The sequence below is a fragment of the Calonectris borealis genome, chromosome 3 (assembly GCF_964195595.1).
Source record: "Calonectris borealis chromosome 3, bCalBor7.hap1.2, whole genome shotgun sequence".
NCBI lineage: Eukaryota > Metazoa > Chordata > Aves > Procellariiformes > Procellariidae > Calonectris > Calonectris borealis.
Window position 1 is genome coordinate 126,007,436 of NC_134314.1, and position 23,817 is coordinate 126,031,252.

Genomic DNA, 23,817 nt, shown 5'->3' on the forward strand with positions numbered 1-23,817 from the left:
CTCACGTTGCTTATGGGACCCCTTCCTCTCCTTACTTAAACAGGCACATACACACCCCTGTTCAAATTTTCCATCAGCTGAGACCGTACAATTTCATAACAGTGGTGCAACTTAAAAACCAGAGGAAGCGAGAGGCAGCAGCTTCCCCCAGCTCGACTGGAGACAGGGCTCCAGCACTAACAGGGACCGTGACCACAGGGCTGTTGGGCATTAGCCTAACTGTAGTCTCATCTTTTTCAATGTCACTGTCAGTAACTTCATACTGGCAATAACTATTTAAACATAAAGTGTAAGATAAAAGAAAGCAAAACAAACTAGACCCCCCCAACCCAGAAAGCACTCTCAGTAAAACACTCCTGAATTTAAAAAAAAATTTAAAAGGGCACAGAGCTAGATTTCACTCTAAGTTACTCTGAAGCAAATCCATGGAGCTAAATCAGTGTAACAGAAAAAAATTTGGGCTCCCACTGCCTATACTGCAGCAAGCTCATGCATTCTGCCACATTTACCTTTCCATCCTAGCACAGGTGATTTTTTTTTTCCCCAAGACACTTCACTATAGCTACCTAAATAACCAGAGGGAGGAAGCCCCACAGTTCTGAACAACGTATCTGGGAGATGCACTTGCATATTCTTGGGACTTAACTGCAAAAGCATTGACTGACTTTAAACTTAGTCTTGGTCACTTTTATGGTATTTGAAGCTGAAAACAGAACAGCTCACGAGAGCTGAATTTTACTTTCTGTTCTGCTACTGCCTGTCAAGACAAACCCAAACATGCCATCTGGCTCCTATGCCTCTATTTCTGCATAGTGCACACAGTACTGCACCCATGTCAATTCTGCCATTCACATAATTTAGATTAAGGGCACAAGTCCACTCTATGAAGTTCAGATTAACATGTTCTACCCTCCAACAGGGGTGGACTTAATACATGTACATGGTCAATTACTCCAGTGCAGCTGACAAGCAGTAACTTGTTGAAAGCAGCTGGAATTTAATCACAATCTGTCCACCCCACAATATCCCATAGGTTATTTTCTCACTCTGTCATTTTCACACTCCCACCTGGCCTTTGCCCCTTACATTGACCAGTTCTCACATTAGGTAATTGCTTTTTTATAAATATCCAAGTATAGCACTTTCAGTTAAAAAAAACCAAAAATGCTACAGACTGCTATTATATTGCCAATGGAACTGATCTCTGGGGCAAAAGCTAAACCATCTGAAGGCACACAGAAATCATTTCTACTAAATTATATTATATTATAAAGAAAAAGTTTTTCTTGTTCGAACCTTAGTTTTGTTTCCTCTTTAGCTAAAATATAGTTTAACCTATTAAAGTCTAAAATAAACTCTTCTGGCACTCACTTGTAACTTAATTATGCAACTCCTGGTAGAGGAAAAACAAACAAACAAAAAACCTTCAAGAAAACTTAACGCATTATTTTGTAGCACATTCTGTTGAACTACTGATTCCTGTTTGTGCTCCAGGCAGCTTCAAATCCTGGGATGGCTGGTCTCTTGGTTTTACTGTTTCTGCTGCAGGATCTGTGCTTATTTGGAGCGTGTAAGCTGGGATGCAGCACTCACTTCCTGCAGGGTGATGGCTTTAAGATTACCGATGATGTTTTTCACCTGACAGACTATACAAACTGTGATACAAGATTAAAGACCGTAGGCACATTTAGAAAATCTAGGACAAGGCATAAACTTTGTTGGGTTGACCGATTTGATTTTCTCCTGCATCCCTTCTCCAGCATATTCCTGATGGTCTAGTACCTGTCCTAATTGAGCCCACAGTCAGTGTGAGAGAACTAATTTAAACTACCCTAATATCAAGTTTTGCGAGTCTTCCGCATCCTTTGTGGGCTGGGAAGGAAAGAGTAGGCTAGAAGGTGTATTCTTCCCAGGCCGAGTGGTACATTTTTGGATGTTGCTTGACTACAGATTTCTGACATGTACAGTTGACCAGATACAGTAAGATGAAATACAGAGCAGATTTCAACCTTTAAAAATTCAGGCTATACCTCATATTAAAATGAAATTTTAACTGTTAGAAAAAACAATGCAAGCAAAGTATCTCTGCCAGCTCTCTGGTTCTGTCTGGGCTGGGAACGCTAGCTTATGTGATAGACACTCCCATATGGCAGCCCAGCCTTGGTGGTCTTTCAAACTATCTTAACAACAGGGCATCTAGAAAGTAGCCACAAATATTTGCTAGTCAAACTGGAACTATGTAAAAAAGTTACCAGTTATCCTACAGATAAATCACAGTAACTATGTGCTCTTATTCCATTTTTAAGCAAGAGATTTGCTTAAAATACCTTCAGTAGTAGTATCAGCAAAGCAGTTTTAAATTTATACTTAAAAACCCCTCTAAAAGGGAGAAGTAGCTTTAGGTTATCCTGCCTTGACTGATGGTGGCAAGACCTGGAAACCAAGAAGCAATCACTTCTTAAAGCCACTCACATGCAATTGCAACAACATCTATGTTTGCACCACAGTTTGTTCCAGAAGTTGGTCATGAGTGTCGTTGTTCGGCTTACTTCTAGCTGAGCTGTTTATCACTTCCACAACTTTCACATCAGATTTTTTCCACAAATATGCAACCAATGGTAGCCTCTGAAGGCAAAGCCTCTTGGCCACCAAGAAAAATCAATCCCCTTCAGCTTGTACAAAACCAGCAATGCACTGTTACAACCTTGCCACAACCATTATCAGAATGACTACATTATTTTAAATTACCATTAATTTCATTTCATCAATTCTCATTATAACCCTTTCATCATTAAAAAGATATATAGTTCTTTATAGCTAGTTGTCACTTTTTGATAATGTAACACAGCGTGCCCTTCCAAATTTGTTCAGAACATGGTGGGTAGGGATAGTTAACGAATTTGTAGATGGTTGCAGGTTTTTTAAGGGTATAAGGAGGGGGAAAAGAAGGTAAGTATTAGAAAATATTGAGAAAAATTAAGTCAGTGTTAGTATGTGTTTCAATACCATAAATATTTTTCATCTGCGTGCTTTTTTTAGGAACAACAAAACAAATACGAACAAAAAGAGAACAAAACATATGCAGAGTAAGATAAACAAGACACTTGAAACAAGAAATGGTAACATGGATGATGAAGGTGCAACAGTGACATAAGCCTAGAACAGCTGGGTTTAGCTGTATTACATTTTACACTCCTTCCCACACACTTACTTATTTTAACTCTTTTGGTTTTGTTCAAGTTTCGCTTTTTTACACATCCCAGTCTGCACTAGACTCAGCAGTGCTTAGCACGGTCTGTTATTAATAGATTTTGCTATAGATTAGGAGCCAGATTTCTAAAGTCTTCGCACTTAATTTCATGCAAACATGAACGTGCCCATTTTATTCAAGCGAACAGCCACACAGGCACAACTAATTATTTATGTGCACAAGCAACCAGCCGTAGATTCGGCAGTCCTCTTGTCCTTTATGTGCATGACTCCCTCACAGTGCTTTATATCTGAAGTGCTAAATATCTGCTAAACATATAAAATTCTTACAATTTGTATACATTATAACTGCACTGATCTGGGAAGTCATAAGCCTGGCACTTTGGCTCTCATGGTATTCCCTTCATCTTGAAGTACACATAGCAGGAGATTTATCGCTGAAAGGATAACAATACAGTGATTTTCTTTGTACATTTTCTTTCCAGTGGTTCCATTACTAAGCTTATGTAATGCGCTGTAAATAATTAAGTAGATACCTACTAATAAGAGGCAGATTGGTTGCTAACGGCCATAGTGCTGTCAACTTCAGTTGGACACTACACTACAAAAAGGCTACAGGTAGACTGAAGTCCATCTTGGGACAGGAAGTCTGAAGTACAGTGCCTGGGACAGAAACAGCATCTTTCACAAAACAGAAGCCAAGGAAGGAGGAAAGCAGGTTAAACAAAAGAGAGAGGGGAAGAAATCTTCTGTGACTAGTCAGTGGCATGTCCCGATGCTGGAATCAATTGAACTCCAAGATATTTGGGCCATTGCTACAAAAAGAAATTAAAGCAGTGTAAACAGTTCTATCCAAATGTAGCAGCAGGACTGATCAAAGAAAATTAAGGCCATCTGATTGCGAAGCTACATCTCAGATCAGGGGCATAGCCAGCATCCATGAGTTAAATCTCAACTGTTTCTGCATGGTATCTCTGCATGCTGTATCCTTCCCAAAAACACATGAAGGAGAACAGAAAAGATTTTCATTTTTCTCAATTCATCTGCTCTTTAGCAAATCTGTCATACTGGACTAAAGAGCAAGAATCACAATGATTCATCTCACAATGAAAAACGGCTTACAGTTGGAATTGTTTTCATGCATGTTTTTCCCACACGATCAATGCCTGAGCTCTGTACCTTCTATGCTGGTCCACTGAAAGCTGGTCTTCAAAGTTAACATTTTGAAACATTTCTGTATTCTTCTTTTTTCCTTTTCGGTTAGGGCTATCTATGATAATCAAGTCTGAGAGTTTTATTCTGTAATTATCTTGTCTAAGAAACGCTTAAAATCAAAATCGGAACTGAGGTGCAAATGGAATTCAAATTTACAGCTTAAAAATCCAAATAGGCAACTTCTTGTTGCAACACTGCAGCATGTCTGCCCATATATTCCATGGGGGAAAAAAATGAAAATACTACAAGGTAACTGTTTCGAAGAGGCATTGTTCCAAACCCTGTTTCATTTATTAAAAACTCTGATTTTAAGCTCTTGTCTGGTAACTGTTTGTCCCTTTTAATAGTATCACAATTTAAATGAGTTTAATGGTTTTGAATTTCTCTTTTAGAGTCCATATCAATAATGCTTATTCTGCTTTATCATACAAACAGTTACTACTATGCACCGTATTATCTTTAACCCGCCGCAATACTGAGACAGTGCTTCACTTGTTCTGTAATTTATAGGTCTGATCACTTCAAGTTTTCTTTCAGGCCTCTCCAAGATTCATGGGCTGTGTACTTCTCTCAGTACATCACTCCTATTCTGTCAGTCATTGTGCTGGGTCCATGTTCAGAAACATATTGACTAGAGAATTGATCTTTTGACCTGTAACTCACTGAATGGCCTCGCTCCCTTCTATTGAATAGATCTGCAGCAAGCTGCTCTTTGAGGTCAGTTGATTCTGATCTTCTAACCATTTCTAAACATCATTTGGAGGTCAGAGAGTGACAGGACCTTTACATTATTTGTTTCTCTGCCTTGCCACGGAAGGTAGGGGATAGTAGTACGGATTTCACACGTTCTTTCAAAAAGGGGACTGTATTTATTGGCTGTGGTGTAAATTTACCAGGTTAATTTACAGAAGAGAGAGAGAGTAGCAGCAGAAAGTCTAACATAGAAAAATTATATTTTTTGGAACCACAGGAAGTCAGTGACAAATTCGCACATAAGAGTACACATGAACAGCCACTAAATGACAAAAAAAAAGCAAAGTTGAGTGTAAAGGTACACATGCTTTTTTGAATAGAGATTTATGTCTCTTCATCAAAACAGAATAAAGAAATACATTTTGAAAATATATATATTTTACTTTTAAGAGATTAGTTATGGGTTTCTTTTAAAAACAAATTTCTAGAATTAAAGAACACTTCCAATTTATTTTTTCTTAAAATCCTAGACCCTAAAGAGCAAGAAGCCACTAGCATAAAATTCTTAACAAAAACTCACCACAGAAATTGTTAGGTCAGACAGCTTTATTATGCCAACTCCCCCTGAAGCTACAGGTCTCTCAGCTTGTATTCCTGAGTTTGAGTTTGCCACTGGCTAGATACTCTCACTCCCTATTTATGAGATTAGGTTGATCACTTTACCTCCCAGTTCCATTGTTTTAAAAAAAAAAACAAGACCAAAGCAATCTAGCTATCCACCATTTTAGCAGAGAGAGAAGGTTGGACAAAACATTTCACAGGCATTTGGTATCAATAACAGTGTCTGAAGTTTTATCTGAAGTGTCTAAGGTTAGTATGAGATTGCCAAATTAACATACAGCATCTCCGACAACAGTTTAGAAGATACAAGACAGGATATTCCATATTGTTGTCATATTTAGTCAGTGGTAATACTCCACAGAGCTTCCCAAAATACTGTGCTGTTAAATACATAATACATTCAGCTCACCAGCATGTTATAAAGACAGCTTTATTTGTAGAATAGGCTGTCGCAACTTCATGAAGTATTACATAGGAACTGGACACGTTTGGAATAGGAAGAAGCAACTTTCACGGCAAAATTGCAAATTTATGGCACATGCAAGTCGCCAGGACATGACAAATGCAAAATTGTCTGTGCAAGTACACATGTACAGTTCGGAATACCTGAATCTGTGTGAGAATATCGTCTAGTACTGCTCCTAACCCAGGCAAAGAACATTTATTGAAGTATGGGGACAGACAGAACATCAGTGTCAACAATTCCAGAGAAAGAATATTCAATTAGTGGCATATGTAGATCTGCCAATTTGAAAGTTTTAGCTGTGGTGTTGGTGAGATTATTCCTTCTCTTCATGCCCCACAAGCCACAGAGCATACGTATTTCAAGATACTGTGCAAGCTGTGTCTGGAAAATAATTTTTTATTTGACCAGAAACAGTCCCGTTAAGCCATCTGCCCTGCTGTGTAAGCTAAATATAGTACACATTACCTTAAAATACATTTAGAAATAATCATCACTGTCTAACATGGCTGTAGATTAGTATGGTATAGTTATCATGGCTTCAGTGAAATCGGCAGACCTGTGGCCACTTGCAGAATTTCCAGGGCCCATGACTGGGAAGTTTATCTGAATAATATCTGAACAGCTCTAAGTTTTCTTAAGCATACAGAAATGAAAGTTTTATTCATACCTTACAAATGCAAGCAAATATTAGAAATTCTCTCCTGTTAGCTCTCCTGAATTAGAATGTGAACTTTTCAAAGTGTTTTATAGAATAATTTCAGTGGAAAAGAAATTTTACTGAAACAAAATTCTACACAAAACCTCTCAGCAGTAACATACAATTTGTACATGTTGAGCTAGGAGCTACTTAAACTGGAATGTCTATTGATTTCTTTTATCTAATAAATAGAACTTAAGTTATATTTCCACCTAAAACCTCTCTCCAATAACTCACAAGTACCTTGTTTTCAATCTGTCAATGAATTTACTACTCATGAAAACAAAATACTAGTATAGCACAATCTTCATGCAGACAACACGAGAAACAAATCAGAAAATCACGCCACAATCTGGCTAATTCAAAAGCAGCTGATCAAAGTCAGCTACATGTCTTAAAATTTTATGATTACTGTAAATGGACACTTCCAAAATTATTTCAATGGGAAAAACAGCAGCATATCTTGCTGCCATAAAAATACACAATAGCCAAGACAAAATAAGTCATTTGAGTTATGTTAATGGGTTTGGGTAGCAGATTGTTTTGCCTCTAAATAGTCTCCTCCTTTGGATTCAGCAGGCTGGTAAACACCATAAACTAGATTATGTACTGACTGCTACCACTGTCTAAAAACATGGTTGTTTTAAACAGCCATGATAGTTGTCAAACTATGTGTTTTAGAAAGCTGAAAAGTTAAATTTGACTCAACCATTTAACTTGAAACTTGTAAAAAAGCAGATAAAGTTCAATGGTTCAACCTCCAATGGCAGTGAGCTGTTTTGCAAGATCTGTTTCTTCATCACTGCAGCAGAAAAAAAAATTTAAAGAAAAGTAGTATTGCTTACAGCTAATGATATTTAAGTGAAGTGAGGGATGTTCTTTTTTCCTAAATGATACTTTTTCCCAAGAAAAAAGCATACTTAGATTTTATTAACTGAAGAAAAAAAGACATCGTAAGAGCATGTGGAGTAGGACAGGATCAAAAGGTTTGTTTCAAAACATTTCACCAAAATAATTCAATTTCAAGGCTAGCTTTAGGCTTTAGAATGTTAAGAGAGCAGCAACCTTAATCCTGCTTACCTGTTATATCCACTACAACTAGCAGGACATAAGAGTTAACAGCATGGAAACACAATTCATGACAGTATTAGAAAGCTAGAACTTCCCAGGAATGAAAATACAACAGGCCACATCCTTAAAACTATCCTCGCATAACTTAAAACTATTAAACAGTTACAAACACATTAGAGTAACAGCATAGGCTAGGTAAACATGCTTACCTCGTGTGGATTCGTGTAGCCCAAAAGTAGATTTGCTGCTTTAATGTCACCATGAACATACTCATTTTCATGTATATATTCCAAAGTATCCAACTAGGAAAGGATTTAGAATAGAAAAGAAAACATCATCATCTTCTCCACTCTGCCTCTAACCCTACCACCAAATATTTCTCACTTATACAGTGAAATCAAGGGCTACACAGACTGACCTGACAAACACGCTTTGAGTTGGAGCACAAGGACTACCCACTCTGTCCACAGGGCCTGTTCTACCAGGCACATAGCTGATGGCAAATCATAAACAAGCCATACTTTGCCATGAGGTAGCCCTGTGTATCTACCTATGAGTACCAGCTTCTAAGGTCACAAAGCAAGAATGAAACTAGTACTTTATAAACACTGGAGGAAATGTTAAGAACAAACACTAAGCTTTTAAAAAGAACATATTCAATCAGCCCTGAAGGCTTATAATATATTTGATCCTGCTGGTTATTATATTACCTGCATTTCATGTCACCATCCCCCTGCATCATCATCCTTCCTCAGCTCCTTACTGAGGTACGATAGCTCTAATTGTTATTAAAAAACATGTTTGCGCTTGGCAACTGATACAAAGGACAATCCAATCCTGACTTTTGGAGAGAACAAGGAGTGTTACAAGTTTGTCAATTATGTGACTATGAAAGCCCTTCACTTTTTTTTTTTAATTATTATTATTATTTAGGTTAAAAGGAAACTTTGGAGGTGTTCAGTCTAAACTCCCTGCTTCAAGCAAGACTAATGTAAGTTAGATCAGGCTGCACAAGAGATTGAATAGTCAAGTTTTAAAAATCCCCAAGAATGGACGTTTCACAGCCTCTGGGAAGCAGGTTCCAATGCTAAGACACTCTTCCTGCAAAAACTTTTCCCTTATACTCAGAGTTCCTCTTCCTGCAACTTAAGACCATTGCCTCTACTCCATTTGCTGTGCATCTCTGTTCAGTAATAGCAATCTTTCACAACACAAGTGATATTACAAAGGAGCACGTATACAACCTTCCGTTAGTATGTGCCAGTCACAGATTTCAAAACAAAACTGGTATTTGCAGACTAGCCTAATCCTGGCCTGTACAATCCGTGTGTTCAGCAAACACACTGAAAATTTTGTATTCAGGCATGCAATTGTGAACTTTGACAAATATGGATGTCTAATACAATACCCTTCAGACATTGGAAAAAAAAAATCAATACATGTTAAAGCATATGAGACTAGGCTTACACATCTCAGTCCAGACACACATTTTGAAGTGTATGGTCTATGTTTTAACCTATTAGAAAAAATTTTTATTTGAGCCCACCAACTTCCAGTCTGCAGGGGGTCTTGTTTTTCTACTTAATACTCGTTTTATTTAAAAAAAAAAGATTAAAAATAAGAAAATACATAGCATTTACATATTTAATTCTAAACTCAAGAGCCACCTAAAGGAACTATATTAGAAAGATAATTTTCTAGTTGAACTCAGCAAGTTTGAGACATAGTTTGAGACATTTCCTCTCTTTCTGTACATACCATTCGTGCCCCAAGTTGCAGAACAGTCTCCTTCTTAAATCTGCTTCCACAACCTTCAAAGATTCTTTGAAGGTCTTCCCCCAGTCTCTCCATGACCATGAATCTATAGCTACCAGGAAATATACAAAAGGGAGGAATCCTTTAAGACAAGACTGCAAGTCTGTGTCAGATTGAAACGACTTATGACCATTTTGTTGAAAATGGATCTTCAGTCAATTTAAGGCTTAGTTACAATTCATTTTATTACCTTTTTCCCTTGTACTCAGCCAAGCCTGATCCCCAAAACACTGGAATTCCTAAGCATCTTATTTTTTTGAGATTCATCCATTTTCTTACTGTAATAATAATAAAAAAAGATAACATTGGGTTAAAGGTAGCTAGAGAATTTGGGGTTTGGTGTGGGGTTTTTTTGTTGTTTTTGTGTTAGCTATCAAGCCAAGACTTTGAATGAAACAATGAAACAAATAAGACTTACTTGGCAGTTTGTCTAGCAAACAATTCAGACCATAACTTTACTCTGAAGTTCTCTACATTCTGCAATACAAGAAGCAGTTTTTTTGTTCTAGCAATGTGGTACTTTGTTCCCTTAGAAGGCAGAGAAGCAATTATCAACAGCTGAAGAAATAATTCCTTCAGAAGCTCTACTTCATTCAATACAGAATGCTTCAAGATATCAGAAGTGCTTATATCTACCAGCAATCTAAGTCACCTAAAGTCTTTACGACAGTTCCCATGAATAAATCACATCCATGCTTAAGTGTCTGCAGAATCAAGTGCCTTGATTACTACTAAATCCTGTGATGATTACACACACTCTTAGCTCTGCACATGGAAATAGTTACTAGCAGAAATACAGCCACCAATTAGACCATGCGGTACCTCCGTTCTAAGGCTGGCCTCTCTCTGGAGTCCATTCCTTTTTGTGCACTCTGAAGTGTGCACATAATAAATTTGGCACGCTTCTGTTCCCCCTTCTGATCAGAAAGGACAAGGATGACATCCAAGTAAAGAAACCTACAGCAAACTAAAATTATTCTAGTACCAACTAGGATTAGTTCAATGTATATGAAATGAGTTGGCTATCAAGCTCTAGAGCAACAGTTCTTATTAGAAGTAGTTAAACCCAAACTTGTCCTTAAATCTGCCTGAAGCAGAACTGATATATTACTTACTATGCTCTTGTTTTGCAGCTCTCTGGTAAAATTTCAGTTCAGAAAATAGGGGGCCATTTTCAAGATATTCCTGTTGAGAAATAAATAAACTTAGTATGACAAAATGCATTAGAAAGACAAGTTTCTACAGAAAAGTGTATGAGAAATCCAAAGAGGACGAACCCCCTTTTTTTTCCGCCCATATACCATGCCATCTGAAATGTAATTTTAGTAAGTAGCTAAAAACAGAAGTTGTTTGGCAACACATTTTCATAAACAACCCAGATTCTTTCAGAAATTATTTAAGACACTATTTTCAGAAATATTGTAGATTGGGTGTGTTTAAGTTCATAGCTTGATTTTCCTTACTAAACTGTTGAGGGCAGTAATCAAGGAAAGGAAAGAATCAAGTCAAGGAAATACTGTGTGTCATGGAAATGCCAAATACATCTCCAAGCAGGGAAAGTATATCAAGATATTAAAAAAAAGGAAAAAAACCCAAAAGCCTCAAGCATGCAATCCAGACCCAATGCTGAAAATAAGGATAGATAATTGAGAGAGAGAACCGCATACAAGTTAACAATTTAGAAATGAGATCTAGACATTACCACTTTAATTACATGCACTGCATCATCTTCTACAGGAACATGAATTTGAGGGGAAGCTGCAAAATGAGAAAAAGGTGGGAATCAAGCTGTATGCAACAAAATATAATTGCAAACAAAGACCAAGCTAACATTGCATAAGGTGACCAAAAAAATACACAAGAAAGATACCCAACATTTTGTCTGAATTCCTGCTTTTGAAGGTGAGTTTTGCCAAGTTCAAAGAAAAAATAAAATGAAAACACCACATACGCGCGGAAGTTTTAATCAACAAGTACAGAAGCAATTTTAACCCACATTTACAGAACTCTCTCCCTCAATGCTAATTAAGGAGTAAGCAGGATGTCCCCATTGCACATTTGCACCACAATGAGGTATTCCATTATAACAGACTATGTTTAAGTCATTCCTGTCAATTGGATAACCTCTGTATTTGGTTGCTGCCAACCCACTGTCGTGACAAAGACACCACTTAAAAGTTATGACCTACATTATGCCTCTAGACAGGATTGTCTGCTTTCCTCTATTACAAATTAATTTGGCCCTAGGACCTTGATTTCTATTCTGACATTATTTAGACACTGGCCTAAGTTAGGGATAGCACAGCCACCACCTGTCTAAAGGGGAGATGAGGGATTGTGCCTCTTAGTGCAAGTAAGTATTTCAAAACAATAATTGACCACATGTGCCAATTACAGCCCAGGAGACAGAACCTCTCTGCACAGACAATGCAATCCTATTTTCTTCTGACCCTGAGAGAACTATCAGTTCTCTCTGATACTACTGAAGCTACATGGAGCTACTGGGATTAAAATTTAATGAGACTAAATCACCTTTTAGAATCATCACTGAAAAAAACTAAAAAGAATACAGTTCCTAGGAAATAAGTGTCCCTTTCAAACTTCTGATAATGATCAAATACCAACAACAGTCCAGGTGTGAAACACTTCAACTATCAGCACACACAAAAATAGACTACTTTCATCCGCATAATAAAAATAAAGTAAACTTGGATCTAATCAAACCATCCAAGCTTACATTTTTTGATAGTCAGGGCATAAAAATATTTTTACAATGGACAGACTCCTTCAGCTGCCATCTTCCTTCAATTCTATTCAGCATCTGGGTTGTATCTGGCAGCATACACATCCCAAACACCCACAGGGTCCCCACGGCCTTCTGCTTGACACTTCCCTATGTGAATACTTCTGTGCTAATAACACATTAAGATAAAATGTACATATCCTAAAACAGTAGCTCTGGAAGGTGTGAACTATGCATAGACTCAAACGAATAGCAGTCACATTCAGAATACGACTTAAAACTATCATACAACCAGGAAGGAAATTTTGGTAAACTTTGTTCTTACCATATTATTGTACTGAATTGCAAATTAAGGCACAGGTGCTTAAGTCTTTATCTTTCTCTGCCACATGTAGACTATGTGTTAATAGCTGAAGACATTAGTTTAAAGGAACACATCCCACGTGTTTTCATTGTATTCGACAATATCACATCACCCAAACAGAATTAGATGTGCTCCCTTACTGACATAGATCAGAAAAGAGCCTGTGTATAAGAAAATGTATTTTAATACTAAGTTACTTAACAGAGGTTTGATATGTATAAAGAAGTATCAAATTTAAATGTATTTGGAAGAGTCTGATCTAACTTCCCTGTAGACATCTTGACATTTTATAAAGAGAGGCCTCATTCATGGTAATCTGGAACAGACAGTAACAGCTGTCAGGGTAATGAAGAAGAGCAATTAACGGAAGGTAGCCCAGCAAAAGGATCTAACCCCCATGGTTCTTAACACTATGCTACTGTGGATACTTTTTGGAGTCACACTGAAAAAACATCCTGAAGAAAAATAAAACCAAAACTAACTGGCAATCGTTACAATGTGAAAAGGGAGAAAAGTCAGACAAAGCTCAACAAGATAGAGGAACAGATGCTCCACAAAATGAGAAACATGACATTCAAATCTACAAAAGGAGAAATGGTATTATTGTTTTTACTGCACTTACATGAAACAAGGCATAACATTCACAATGAATAACACTCTAAACTTTTTACACAGATAATGCTTAGACAATTAATCTTATACATACAGATAAGCAAAAGTTGCATGTGTACTTTCTGTTACATCATTTTAATTAACCATTCATATATCAGGCAGCAATACTTTAGCCGCAGCTCAGAAATAAGACGGACTATTTTTTGTCCATAAATAAACATAAATGGTTTTTAAAAAATTGTCTCATTACTATGTATAGTTACTTAACAGACTGGAAAGGCTCCCAAGGTTTAACAAACAGTCTGATTACATACCTCATAGACCACCACCACATACTCTCCTGCGAGTTTAGCTCATAGTTAATTACTGTATACTCGTAATTAGCCATGTGCTAGCCTCGTTCTGTGTGGTAGCACATGGCTATTTATAATATTACAATCAGTTAAATGCTAGACTGCAGGACAGTAAGCAGAGACCCTGCAGGAGAGCAATGCTGATAGGCAGGAGGTCTCCGATGGCATATAAGTACACACATAGAGTACCAGGAGCACTATATGGCGAGATTATGTTTGCAAAGGATATCTTAAAATAGCATAACAAGTGTGAGAGTTTACAGTTTATGTTGCTTTTATCAACTAGAGACGCACAACCTCCTTACATTTGGGGGGAGGGGTGTTGATATATGCACACAATCAAAACCCTTGTCTGCATAATCGTTAACTGGGAACATTGGCGCAAGATGAAGCTGTGTAGGGGGCTGTGGCTGTTTCTATCTCATGCCAAGACGAGTCTCACAAAACGTTTGCAAAGGGCAAAGGGCACAGCTCTATTTTCCCTTCCTACGCTTCATCCCACAATCGCAGCTACCATGCCAGTGAAAAGCATACGAATTTGAAATGCACTCTGAAATAAAGCAGTGCAGTAAGATTCACAGTTTGCCATCATTTCCAACTGTTGTGCCTACACAACACAGCAAATAACTTACCTCAAATTAACCCATGTCCAGAATTCCCTAGTCTCACCCAGGAACAGCAGTTACGGTCTTATCATCCACTTTAATCGTGAATTTTGTCCATTTTGTTGCTGAGTGCCACAACCTTAATTAATGTAGCTTTCTAAATGTTAATAAGACATGGTAACAAAAGGGTGTTTCTGGACGGACCGCGATTTCCTACAACCACACAGCACAATTGCATGCAGTCTGACAAAGAAACATGCCAATTCTATTTGCCAGTTCAAACGTGCTTGTTGTAGTTTTAGCAGTTAATTTGTGACAGTCACATTTGGAATATGGTGAAATATTTTCAATGGCTCTCACAGAACCCGTTTTGTTGACAAAGTTTACACAGTGGAAAAGAAAACAGCATTGATTTGGCAGTTTGAAAAAACATCCCTGCTCCTGTCCACAGCTGGTGTCTTTGCCACTGCTGGATATTTTGAGGATATATTTGTTTGGGAAACATGAATAAAATTATTTTCAGAAGTTCTTGGGTTGCTAGTATTTTATTTTTGCTTTGTTTCATTGGTTAACTATTCCTGAAGAGTGATAGTATCAGCTTAGTTTCTTTCAGAAATAAAAACTAATCTCAAAAATACCACACTTCGAAGTTACAGGCTACCTAATAAAAAACGCTGGAAAAATTCTGACCCTGTTTAAATCAAGCCAAGAGCTGTTAAATTCAATGGCTAACAAACAGGGGGGAGTGTTGCTCTGAGCATCTAACAATAAAAACTGATCCAAGTTGCAGGAATGTAGTTACTAAGAACAAAACGTACACAAATAAATAAAAAGTAGCATCTGCTATTTAACACACAACTTCAAGTATTTCCTACATATGGATGGTACTAAGGCAAATACTTAAAGGCGAACAAAGCACATTGCTTTCCCCCTCCACCTTCACAATACCCAGTATTTCCCAAGAACTGAAACATTCAGTGCTTGAAGGGCGTTTACAGTCCATTTTTAACGTAGCCTAAGGAAGACCTGCTTCTCTGCTCATATTGTTACTTTAAAGAAGCATCATCATCATTTCCTGGACAGACTCTTTTCTGAGCAGTGTTTATGAATAGGTTTTTTTCTAGATTCTTCTTCTAGGTAGCTTTATGAATTTTACAAATTACATATATATAGCCCTCTGTAGCGTGCTTGTGAAACCATCTTCCACAAGACCTAACTAAACTGTTTTCAGTAGAAAATGGTGCTCAACTGCTAAACTGTTTTGCAGATAACTGCAAATACCTCCAAGTTAAGAGCATTCAGTTCTGGTAGGAAATTTCACTACATTTTTTACTCATCTTTCTATGAAACCTTAATCTTGATTCACTAGAGCCAAAGTTTTGTATTCCACAGCAACGGAAGCCACTGTTTGACTTTCAAAGTTAATTACTCTAAGCTGGAATAGGTATAACACATCCTTTAACCCCAGGCAGAAAAGCTATGCATGGTCTGCTCTTACAGCACTCTCAGATGGGAGTCCAGGCCTCTAATATTTAAAACTTGATGCACAAACTGTTTTCTGGCAAGATTCCGCTCCAGCCCATCTGCTAGCCTGACATGGTGCCCACTCAGAAGATACTATGCCAGTTTGAGTGGGGTACAGGTGCCAAAAACGGCTGAAGGGAGTGCCCTCCATAAGGCAACAGGTGCCCTATCTTTCATCCAAACCCCTTCCTGTTACCATATAACACTGCTCAGAAATACATCCCCCAGTCAAAAAAAAAAAAAAAATTAAACCTGTATTCTTTGCTTTCTAGTTTTACTTGGCATGCCAGGGTGTCGGTCCCTCTTGCAAGGTGGACTAATGAAGAGCAAGACAATGGCTCCCAAATCACAGGTCCATACATATGGGGAAAAAAAAACCCAACACGAAAACAAACCACAAAATCCAACACACTATGTGGCAGAACACTAAAACGTAATAGTAATGATCTTTGCAGACTTTGTAACAGGCTTTAGACTACTGTGTAAAAATTAGTTATACTTTCAAAGTTAAGACTTCTAGCCTACAGAGGACCAAAAAAGAAGAGGGAACATTCAAGAGGAAGCAGTCACTAGCAAGAACTCGTTGAAGCAGGGAGTATTTCCTCTTTAACACATGGAGCAGGCTGATCCTGTACCATGTGGTCAGCCCTAAGTAACCACTGAGTAGCAAAATCAGGTTAAACTTATGACTTAGTTTCCCCATAGACAGGGTGAAAAATTAGGTAATCTACTTGCTATATCTATATTTATACAGTTTAATATTAGTGACTAGATAAAAAGATTCTTTCCTCAAGTGGTGTTTGTCTGCCAATGAATTTATTTTCACACTAAGGTTCACACCTGCAGGTACAATGAGACCTTTGCTAAAATGCATTTCAACATCTGAAGGTTAAGAAAAATCCATCCTGAACCAGAGAGTTACTTGCTAGTGCTATTAATTACAGGGTTTTGCTATTAACATTCTTCTTTCCATTGAGTTTATAAAAATCATGCTGAACGTATATCTTTCGGTATCATTTTTACTGCATTTTTAATTTGTTTGCTGCACTATAGTAAGTATTTTCAGTGAAGTTAATTTAAGCAACTGTTGAAGTACCTCATTTCTCTAGAATCAATTGCTAAAGCCAGCTTCCTAACGCAAACCAAGGAATGAACAGTATAACAATGACAGAACGTGCTTCCATCAACGCTTCTCTTCCCTGACACACGTACACCCCTGCTCACGGCTATACAAATTATCCATTGGAAAGAAGAAATTACTCTTTCTGAAATAGAAACAAACTTTCTTTCACACCTCAGCCTGATTCCCAGAACACCGGGCCTCAGAACATCAACAGCAGAGCGTACTATGGTCCAAGCTTAAAAGCAGAAAAGGCCACAACCACATCTCTTCCTACCTCCACCAGCAGCAGAGCTCCCTGTGCTCCTAGTATTAAAAGACAATATTCACTCATTTAATCACTGCGTACTGCTCAAGCAGATATTCTTTGCCTCTTCTTGGAAAATGGCGGGGGTGGGGGAGGAGAAAAAAGAAAAGGATAGTATGCTGGCTATACTGGTGACAGATCTCCAAGCAGGGCAGAATTATCACCGATTATAGCTTTATCAATATGTACTTTCCTGAGCTTCCCATATCGTAACAACACACGCAAAAATAGCAAACAGCAACACATAAACACCTGCTGCAAAGCCAGCTACGAAAAATGGTTTCAAAACTCTTTGTTTTCACCTATCACTTACAAAGTTCCATTACAATATACAGGTATAATACAAATAAAACACACTTACAATGTAATAAGTTCTATTGTAAAAGACATCATCTAACAAACAGGTGTGTACATAAATATATATACAAAAAAACAAATATTTTGTAGAACCATCAGTTTCCATGAGAAAGAAGCCTGCAAGTAGATAGTGCTGTGTACAGCAGATTTCACCGCGACAGTAGAATCTTAACAAAACATTATGTGACCTTTCTGCATTTAAATTTTCAGTCCAAATTGTGCATTAATAGAGTGCTTGCAGCAGGACTAGAGAATGATTTATATAAAGACTGGTGTTAATTACTGACTGTGATCAGGAAGATAAATGAGAGAATGTAAGGCTCTCAGTGGCACCCTCCTCAACTGTTGCTTAATCTCCCAGTGTACTGCCACTGTTCTCCGCAGGGCTACAAACTAGCTGCGAGACCACCAATATGTCACGTTCTTCCCAGTTTGCTCTCCATTCTACTCCCCCTTATCAAAGAGACAACAGTTCTGTCTGAGGTGCCTGACAGCAAATCAGCACCCGTAACAAAAATAAAATAAAATAAAACTTCTAACATACAACAGCATAGTTAATTCTAGCTTATGATCCATATTGTTCTTGCTACAACAAAACCAATGCTTGAGAAAACATCTCTAGATGGTTTCTATTGCTTCTGACAGCAGAGGAAGCTCTCCCCTTCAGAAGCGTTGGGAGGAATCAGTATTTGTAAGCATTCTGCTGCTGGATTTGCTCCGGTCAAGATAAAAATGCAAAGGGAATGCAAGGGAAGGAACAAGTCAAAAAAGACAGACAGGATGGCACAGATAGGAAAGAGAAAGAATAATCAGAAAACCAGGGAAAACGTTTGCGAGGCAGGACAGAACTTGTAGGTAGTGATAACTTTCAGGTATATAATTAGAAGTTTAGAAGCCTTGCACCTGAAGAGACTATTTGCATCCTAGGGCTCAGGGTCAGTAAATGGCTTTCAGCAGCTTTGATTTAGTGAACAGAACCTTCCGCAGAATGCATCCCTTGTAAATATATTTTGCAGAGATACCGTAAAATTTCTCAAGAACATTGTTATAGATTAATGGAGTATGGAGTACTCTTAATGGGGAATTAAGCTATAACAACGCACATCAAAATCTTTACACCGCTACTGTAAAAATACTTATTATAAGATATAGCCGGCAAAGTTAACCTTTACTTTTATAAAAGCGCTGTGCTGTTCATATCTGGCAGGCAGTCGAATCTGTCTCCACTCTCCTGTCTTGCCCACCTCTCTACAGCTCTTTCTGGGTTAGCTTCTCACTGAAAGTCTAGTGGTCCTCTCGCATCCTGCTGTACATGCACTAAAAACTAGTCTGAACAACACAGAGAAAAAAGGTGCCTCTCAGCACCAAGCATCCGTGTCTTACTCTCAAAGGTTTGTCATCTACTTCACTCCCCTTGACTCTCAAAGACAGCTAAACTCTTTTGTAGGACCAAGTCCCAAAAAAGCTACTGAATGGTATATTTTACATGATATAAACACGTATCAGAGATAAAGAGGTGGCCTAAACAAGAAAGCTTCAGGTCAGTGTCAATACTTGGGGGCAAATCTTGCCTATTTCCTGTTTTAATTGTAGGATGAGCTATAAGGGAACTAAGCCTTCAGTTCAGTGCTACATGTAACATTCACTACCCTTTCTGAAAGAAGAGGTTAAACGAACACAAATACCATTATAAAAGCGGCAGCTGTATTTCTTCAGCTAAGCTGTCACTTACGAAAAAACACAGAATAGTAATACCAAGGGTCCCAGATTGTATTCTCATTGTCACCTAATCCACTGACTGCTTTCCAGCTTGGTTCAGTGGGAGCCAAACTGCAACAACCACCACAATATATGAAACCACCTCAGCAGTCTGCGTGATCAGGCAGAAAACTAATCAAATCTGCATGAAACTGACTGAATCCCACATGCTAAACCACCCACAGGGTCCGGTGTGACTTGACTGCAACAAAAAAATGACAGAGCTATATTCCGAGTGATTCAGGAACACTTTTTTTGTCTTACATGTGGAGAACTGCACCCAGTACAACCTTGCTTTCTGCACCGCATCCCCAGTTCCCTCAGTCCCTCCTCTCCGTGGGAGACTTCTGCAAGCTTCTGTCTTCCTTTCCTTTACCCTTGAATTGGCAGTATCCACAGACACCTTAACTTCACTTCTTAGCTCATGCTAAGGTCTACTTTTCTTACGGTAAAGTCTCATATGTGCTCTGTGCACAGCATCTCTCAAACGTAACCAAGTGATGTTTCAAAGAAGGTCATAAAAAGCTATCAGATATATCAAAAGGAAAAAGGATGTAAATATTCTAAGGGCATTAGCCTTTGACTCCCCTGTAACTGCAGTTAGTTGAAACTCCTATCAACTGGTTCAGCCTGCAGAGCAGTTAGGTATGTGTGAACTATATAAATTCCAGAGGAAATCAAACCAGAAACTCCACTACAGGAACCTATCGGATGCACTCCAACTATTAACAGCAACGTAAGGATTCAAAAGAGTTCCTTCAGACAGCCTCAAACCATGCACTTGGTGAGGACATTCAGTGCAGCAGATCACACCAAATCTAGTCCAAAGTAAGACAAGCTCTCAGCTTAAATACAGGGTAGATGTAGGGCCATAGCCACCAACTGTTGCCACTTACTCATTCACTTCTGTTACACCAAACTACTTGCAAACATATACACAGCCTTAGTTTTCTCCAGGTTTTTCAGTCTACTTTGTGGAGAAGTAGCAGCAGTGGCATTTAGGTTGTTACTGAAATCTTTTTGCTTCATTTACACAGGCGATCAGTGGAACAAAGTGCACTTTCCTCTTCTTTCCAAAACCCAGTTGACACCCTTTTCCCCCCCCTAGAAAGTTTCTCCACTCAAACCTGAAGCCTAGATGCAACTGAAGTCCAAATGCACAAGTAAAATTGTCCACCCTCCTGTAGTTTACAGCCATACATTAATAGCTGGAAGAACAGTACAACTAGGCAACCACTTTAGAGAAGCAACATCTGACCACATATGGGACTATCACACCATGAAATAAAATACGAGTCTTCAGTTGCCATTCAGTTCTTCGTGATTAACCATAATGGACATGCGGAGGAAAAAAAAGAGGGAGAGGAAGAACACTTCATTGCCATATAAAATGTTCCTGAACAGCTGAAAGCAGACAAGCACCATGAGATAGCCAGACAGATGTATCAAAGATCACAGTAAATGTGTCACCACGAGACCAGTGGCACACAAGTGCTACATTTATGTCAGCAAATACGAAAAGAACAAACATGCTAACCCTTCTATAGAAAACGCACACTTTTTCCCTCTACAGTAGGTGCCTGATGCTACAATTTGACACTGATGGACAACTCTTTCACCTCCATGAAACCACACTGAACCTAGCACAGCTCTGCAGATTCGAGAGGAGTTACTAAAGACAAAAGAATTGAGAAGGCGCATGACATATGATGTCTGTTCTAGTGAAAACTTGTCTCATTATAAAAATCTGGAAATCACACTAAGTGGGAAGCTCATGGCATAGCAGTGTATTAACAGATGATTTTCCAAGAAATCACTCAATATGAAGGAAACATCATTAAGAGATCAGCTGAAAAAAATCCAAGAGTGGGAAACAATCAAAACTGTATTTTCCGTGACAGAAACACACAAAAAGGAAAAGCTTAAAAAAAGAAGCTATAGCTGATTTATGCATAAAAAGAAGTCGATTTATGTTTAGGAATGACTTGCTTATCAAGTTTTAAACATTAATACTCTAAATAGAGCGTTAACATACCTCTAACTTAAAAAGATCATCTTTGGCTCCAGGGACGATGTACTAAAGCGCCTCTAGATAATTCTTTACTGCTGCCTTAATACAAGCTCAATTTAGTCCCTAACAATCACTGTGGACTAGTTTGCCTGTAAATGTTTGCCATGCCAAAAAAAATAAAACTACTCATAATATTGCCTTGAAAACAGGATTTGCTCTTTCATAGAGACCAGCAATAGTAACATACATTATATCCTCTCCAGTGACCCAGAATGCTTGACAAACTGCCTTTCAGAACCATTCATTCCTTATAAAACACAGACTGAGTGAAATGCAGCAGTTTCTTCTGAAGAAAATACAGACACATATCTAGGCTAGAGCAAATAAAGAACAGCATTTCCACCTCTGGTGAAAGACTGTAATTCAGAGGCAACACCCAGCTAACTATTGTTACTATTATACTGCTTGGATGAAAACTGATTGAGTCTTGGCCAGAAGATAACATTTCCAATAACTGGAAACCCAGAGCGCTCCAGAGCACAAGACTGGCATAAGTCCAAAGTGGCAGCTCACGAAAGCATCGCCATTTCTTTGAAGAGCATCACCTGGCAGTGTTCTTCGGTAGTCTGACAGCAGCAGCCCCTTGCCGACCCCACGCAAGCTCCATAGAAAAGTGCACTAGAAGCCAGCAAATTGGGCTAGACAGCCCATGGAGAACACGCTGCACCATCAGCAACACTTTGAACAACAAGGTCGCCCAACAGGGCACTGCAGACGTCAGAAAACTACACTTCCACACAGATGACCGCCAGCATGTACACAACAGTAACTTTTCAAACCCATTCTGTCTTATTCATGTCAGAAAGTTACAAAGAAATTTGCAAGTCACCCTTCTAATCACCACCAGTATTTTACCTAAATAGATCAAGCCAAATCCTCCCTGGCCGATCTGACTGCCCAGCCTCCAGACTTTTCCTTCGGTGTCTTTCAGGATCATGTCTCTTGGGAGAGGAACTGGCAGCTTGCCTCTGCCGTGACCCTTAGGCGGCATCGCACCTTAAGGGGGGAAAAAATGAAAGAAAAAGTTGACTTTTGTCAGAAGAAACAATATCCCTCGATGTCCTTTGCCCAACAGGCACCGAGCAGAGGGCCAGCCCTCCGCGGCCTCCCCGGGCGATCCCCCTCAGGGAGGCGGCCTCCCCGCCAAACGGCCTTTCAGTTGAACCGCAGGCCGGGGCGGCTCACTCGCAGCGGCCTCCTCTCAAACGGCCGACGGGACGGGGGTAGTAAGCGGCCCGCGCTCGGCCCCGCCGCCCGCTCCACCCACACCCACCTCCGCAGGGCCTCCGCGGCCTTCCCCCGGCGCCGGCCGCAAACTTCCCAGGCGGGAACTTCCCGCACGCCGGGCCCAGGCGGCGAGCGCCCGCCCGCAGCAGGACGAGGAGGAGGCGGGCTGCCGTCTTCCCGCGGGAAACCCCGGGGCGAGGAACGCGGAAGGGCCGGGCCAGCCCCAGCCGGGACGCAGGCTCTGCCCGCCCTGCCTCGCCGCCGGCGGGGCGGGACTCCCTCAGCCGCCCTGCTCCCCTCAGCGAGGCGGTGCCCGGCGCGGGGGGGGGGGGGGGGGGGACGGTGTCACGCGCCTCCCTGAGGCGCGCGCGGTTTCTCGCTTCCCCCCAGCCCGCCGGCGGCTCGCGCAGCGCTGCCCCCTGAGGCGCCGGCACTTCCCCTTCAGGGGGGAAACGGAGAAGCTCGATGGCGCACCCGACCCCGCCTCAGCGCCAGTCGCTTCGGCTCGCCCCTTTTCAACTTGCACTACACAAGTGAGGAATTTTTTTTTTTTTTTCTTAAAGCGCTTTGGTGCATAGAGAAGTAGTTGATTAGACTGTTCCCTGGCCGAGGTAAAAAGGAGGGGTTTCCGTGTGCAGCAAGGACTTGAGGAGCTGTAGTGAAGTCACAGAGCTGTCAGGGTGCAACCCCTCAGCCAGGCCACTTCGTTTTTACCTCAGGATCTTGCCATCAGAGGTCCACCACCTGCGTATTCCAGGATTATTTCTACACAGAAATACTTGCCCAAAGCCAACATGCAACACCTCCTGCGTTCCCTCCGGTTGAGACAAAGTAGAGACTTGCACTGCCCGGAGTGCTGGGAACCATCAGCAGCCCCACAGTGAAGCAGGAAGAGGCAATGGCCACCTCACAGACCAGCCAGACATTGCTCCAGGCAGGTACAGAGGGCAGATGCAGCTGACCCGGGGGTGGATCAGCTTCTGAGTTG

The 23,817-nt window shown here is 39.8% G+C and overlaps 1 protein-coding gene across 6 annotated transcripts in view; it reads right to left on the minus strand.

The window, feature by feature from the left end:
- The window catches only part of VRK2 (VRK serine/threonine kinase 2), a 46,491-nt gene extending 23,383 nt beyond the window's left edge, over positions 1–23,108 (minus strand). For 4 of the 6 annotated variants that reach the window (XM_075147780.1, XM_075147777.1, XM_075147776.1 and 1 more), the window contains exons 1-7: positions 22,876–23,106; positions 22,458–22,598; positions 11,491–11,546; positions 10,904–10,973; positions 9,979–10,066; positions 9,732–9,840; positions 8,183–8,275 (exon numbers count right to left, since the gene is read on the minus strand). In XM_075147780.1, the coding sequence (XP_075003881.1) occupies positions 8,183–8,275; positions 9,732–9,840; positions 9,979–10,066; positions 10,904–10,973; positions 11,491–11,546; positions 22,458–22,593 (552 nt within the window). In that variant the 5' untranslated portion in view covers positions 22,594–22,598; positions 22,876–23,106. Of the gene's footprint in view, positions 1–8,182; positions 8,276–9,731; positions 9,841–9,978; positions 10,067–10,903; positions 10,974–11,490; positions 11,547–22,457; positions 22,599–22,875 lie in introns of all 6 variants that reach the window. The other 2 variants (XM_075147779.1, XM_075147778.1) reach the window with 2 other exon arrangements.
- Positions 23,109–23,817: the final 709 nt, after the last annotated feature.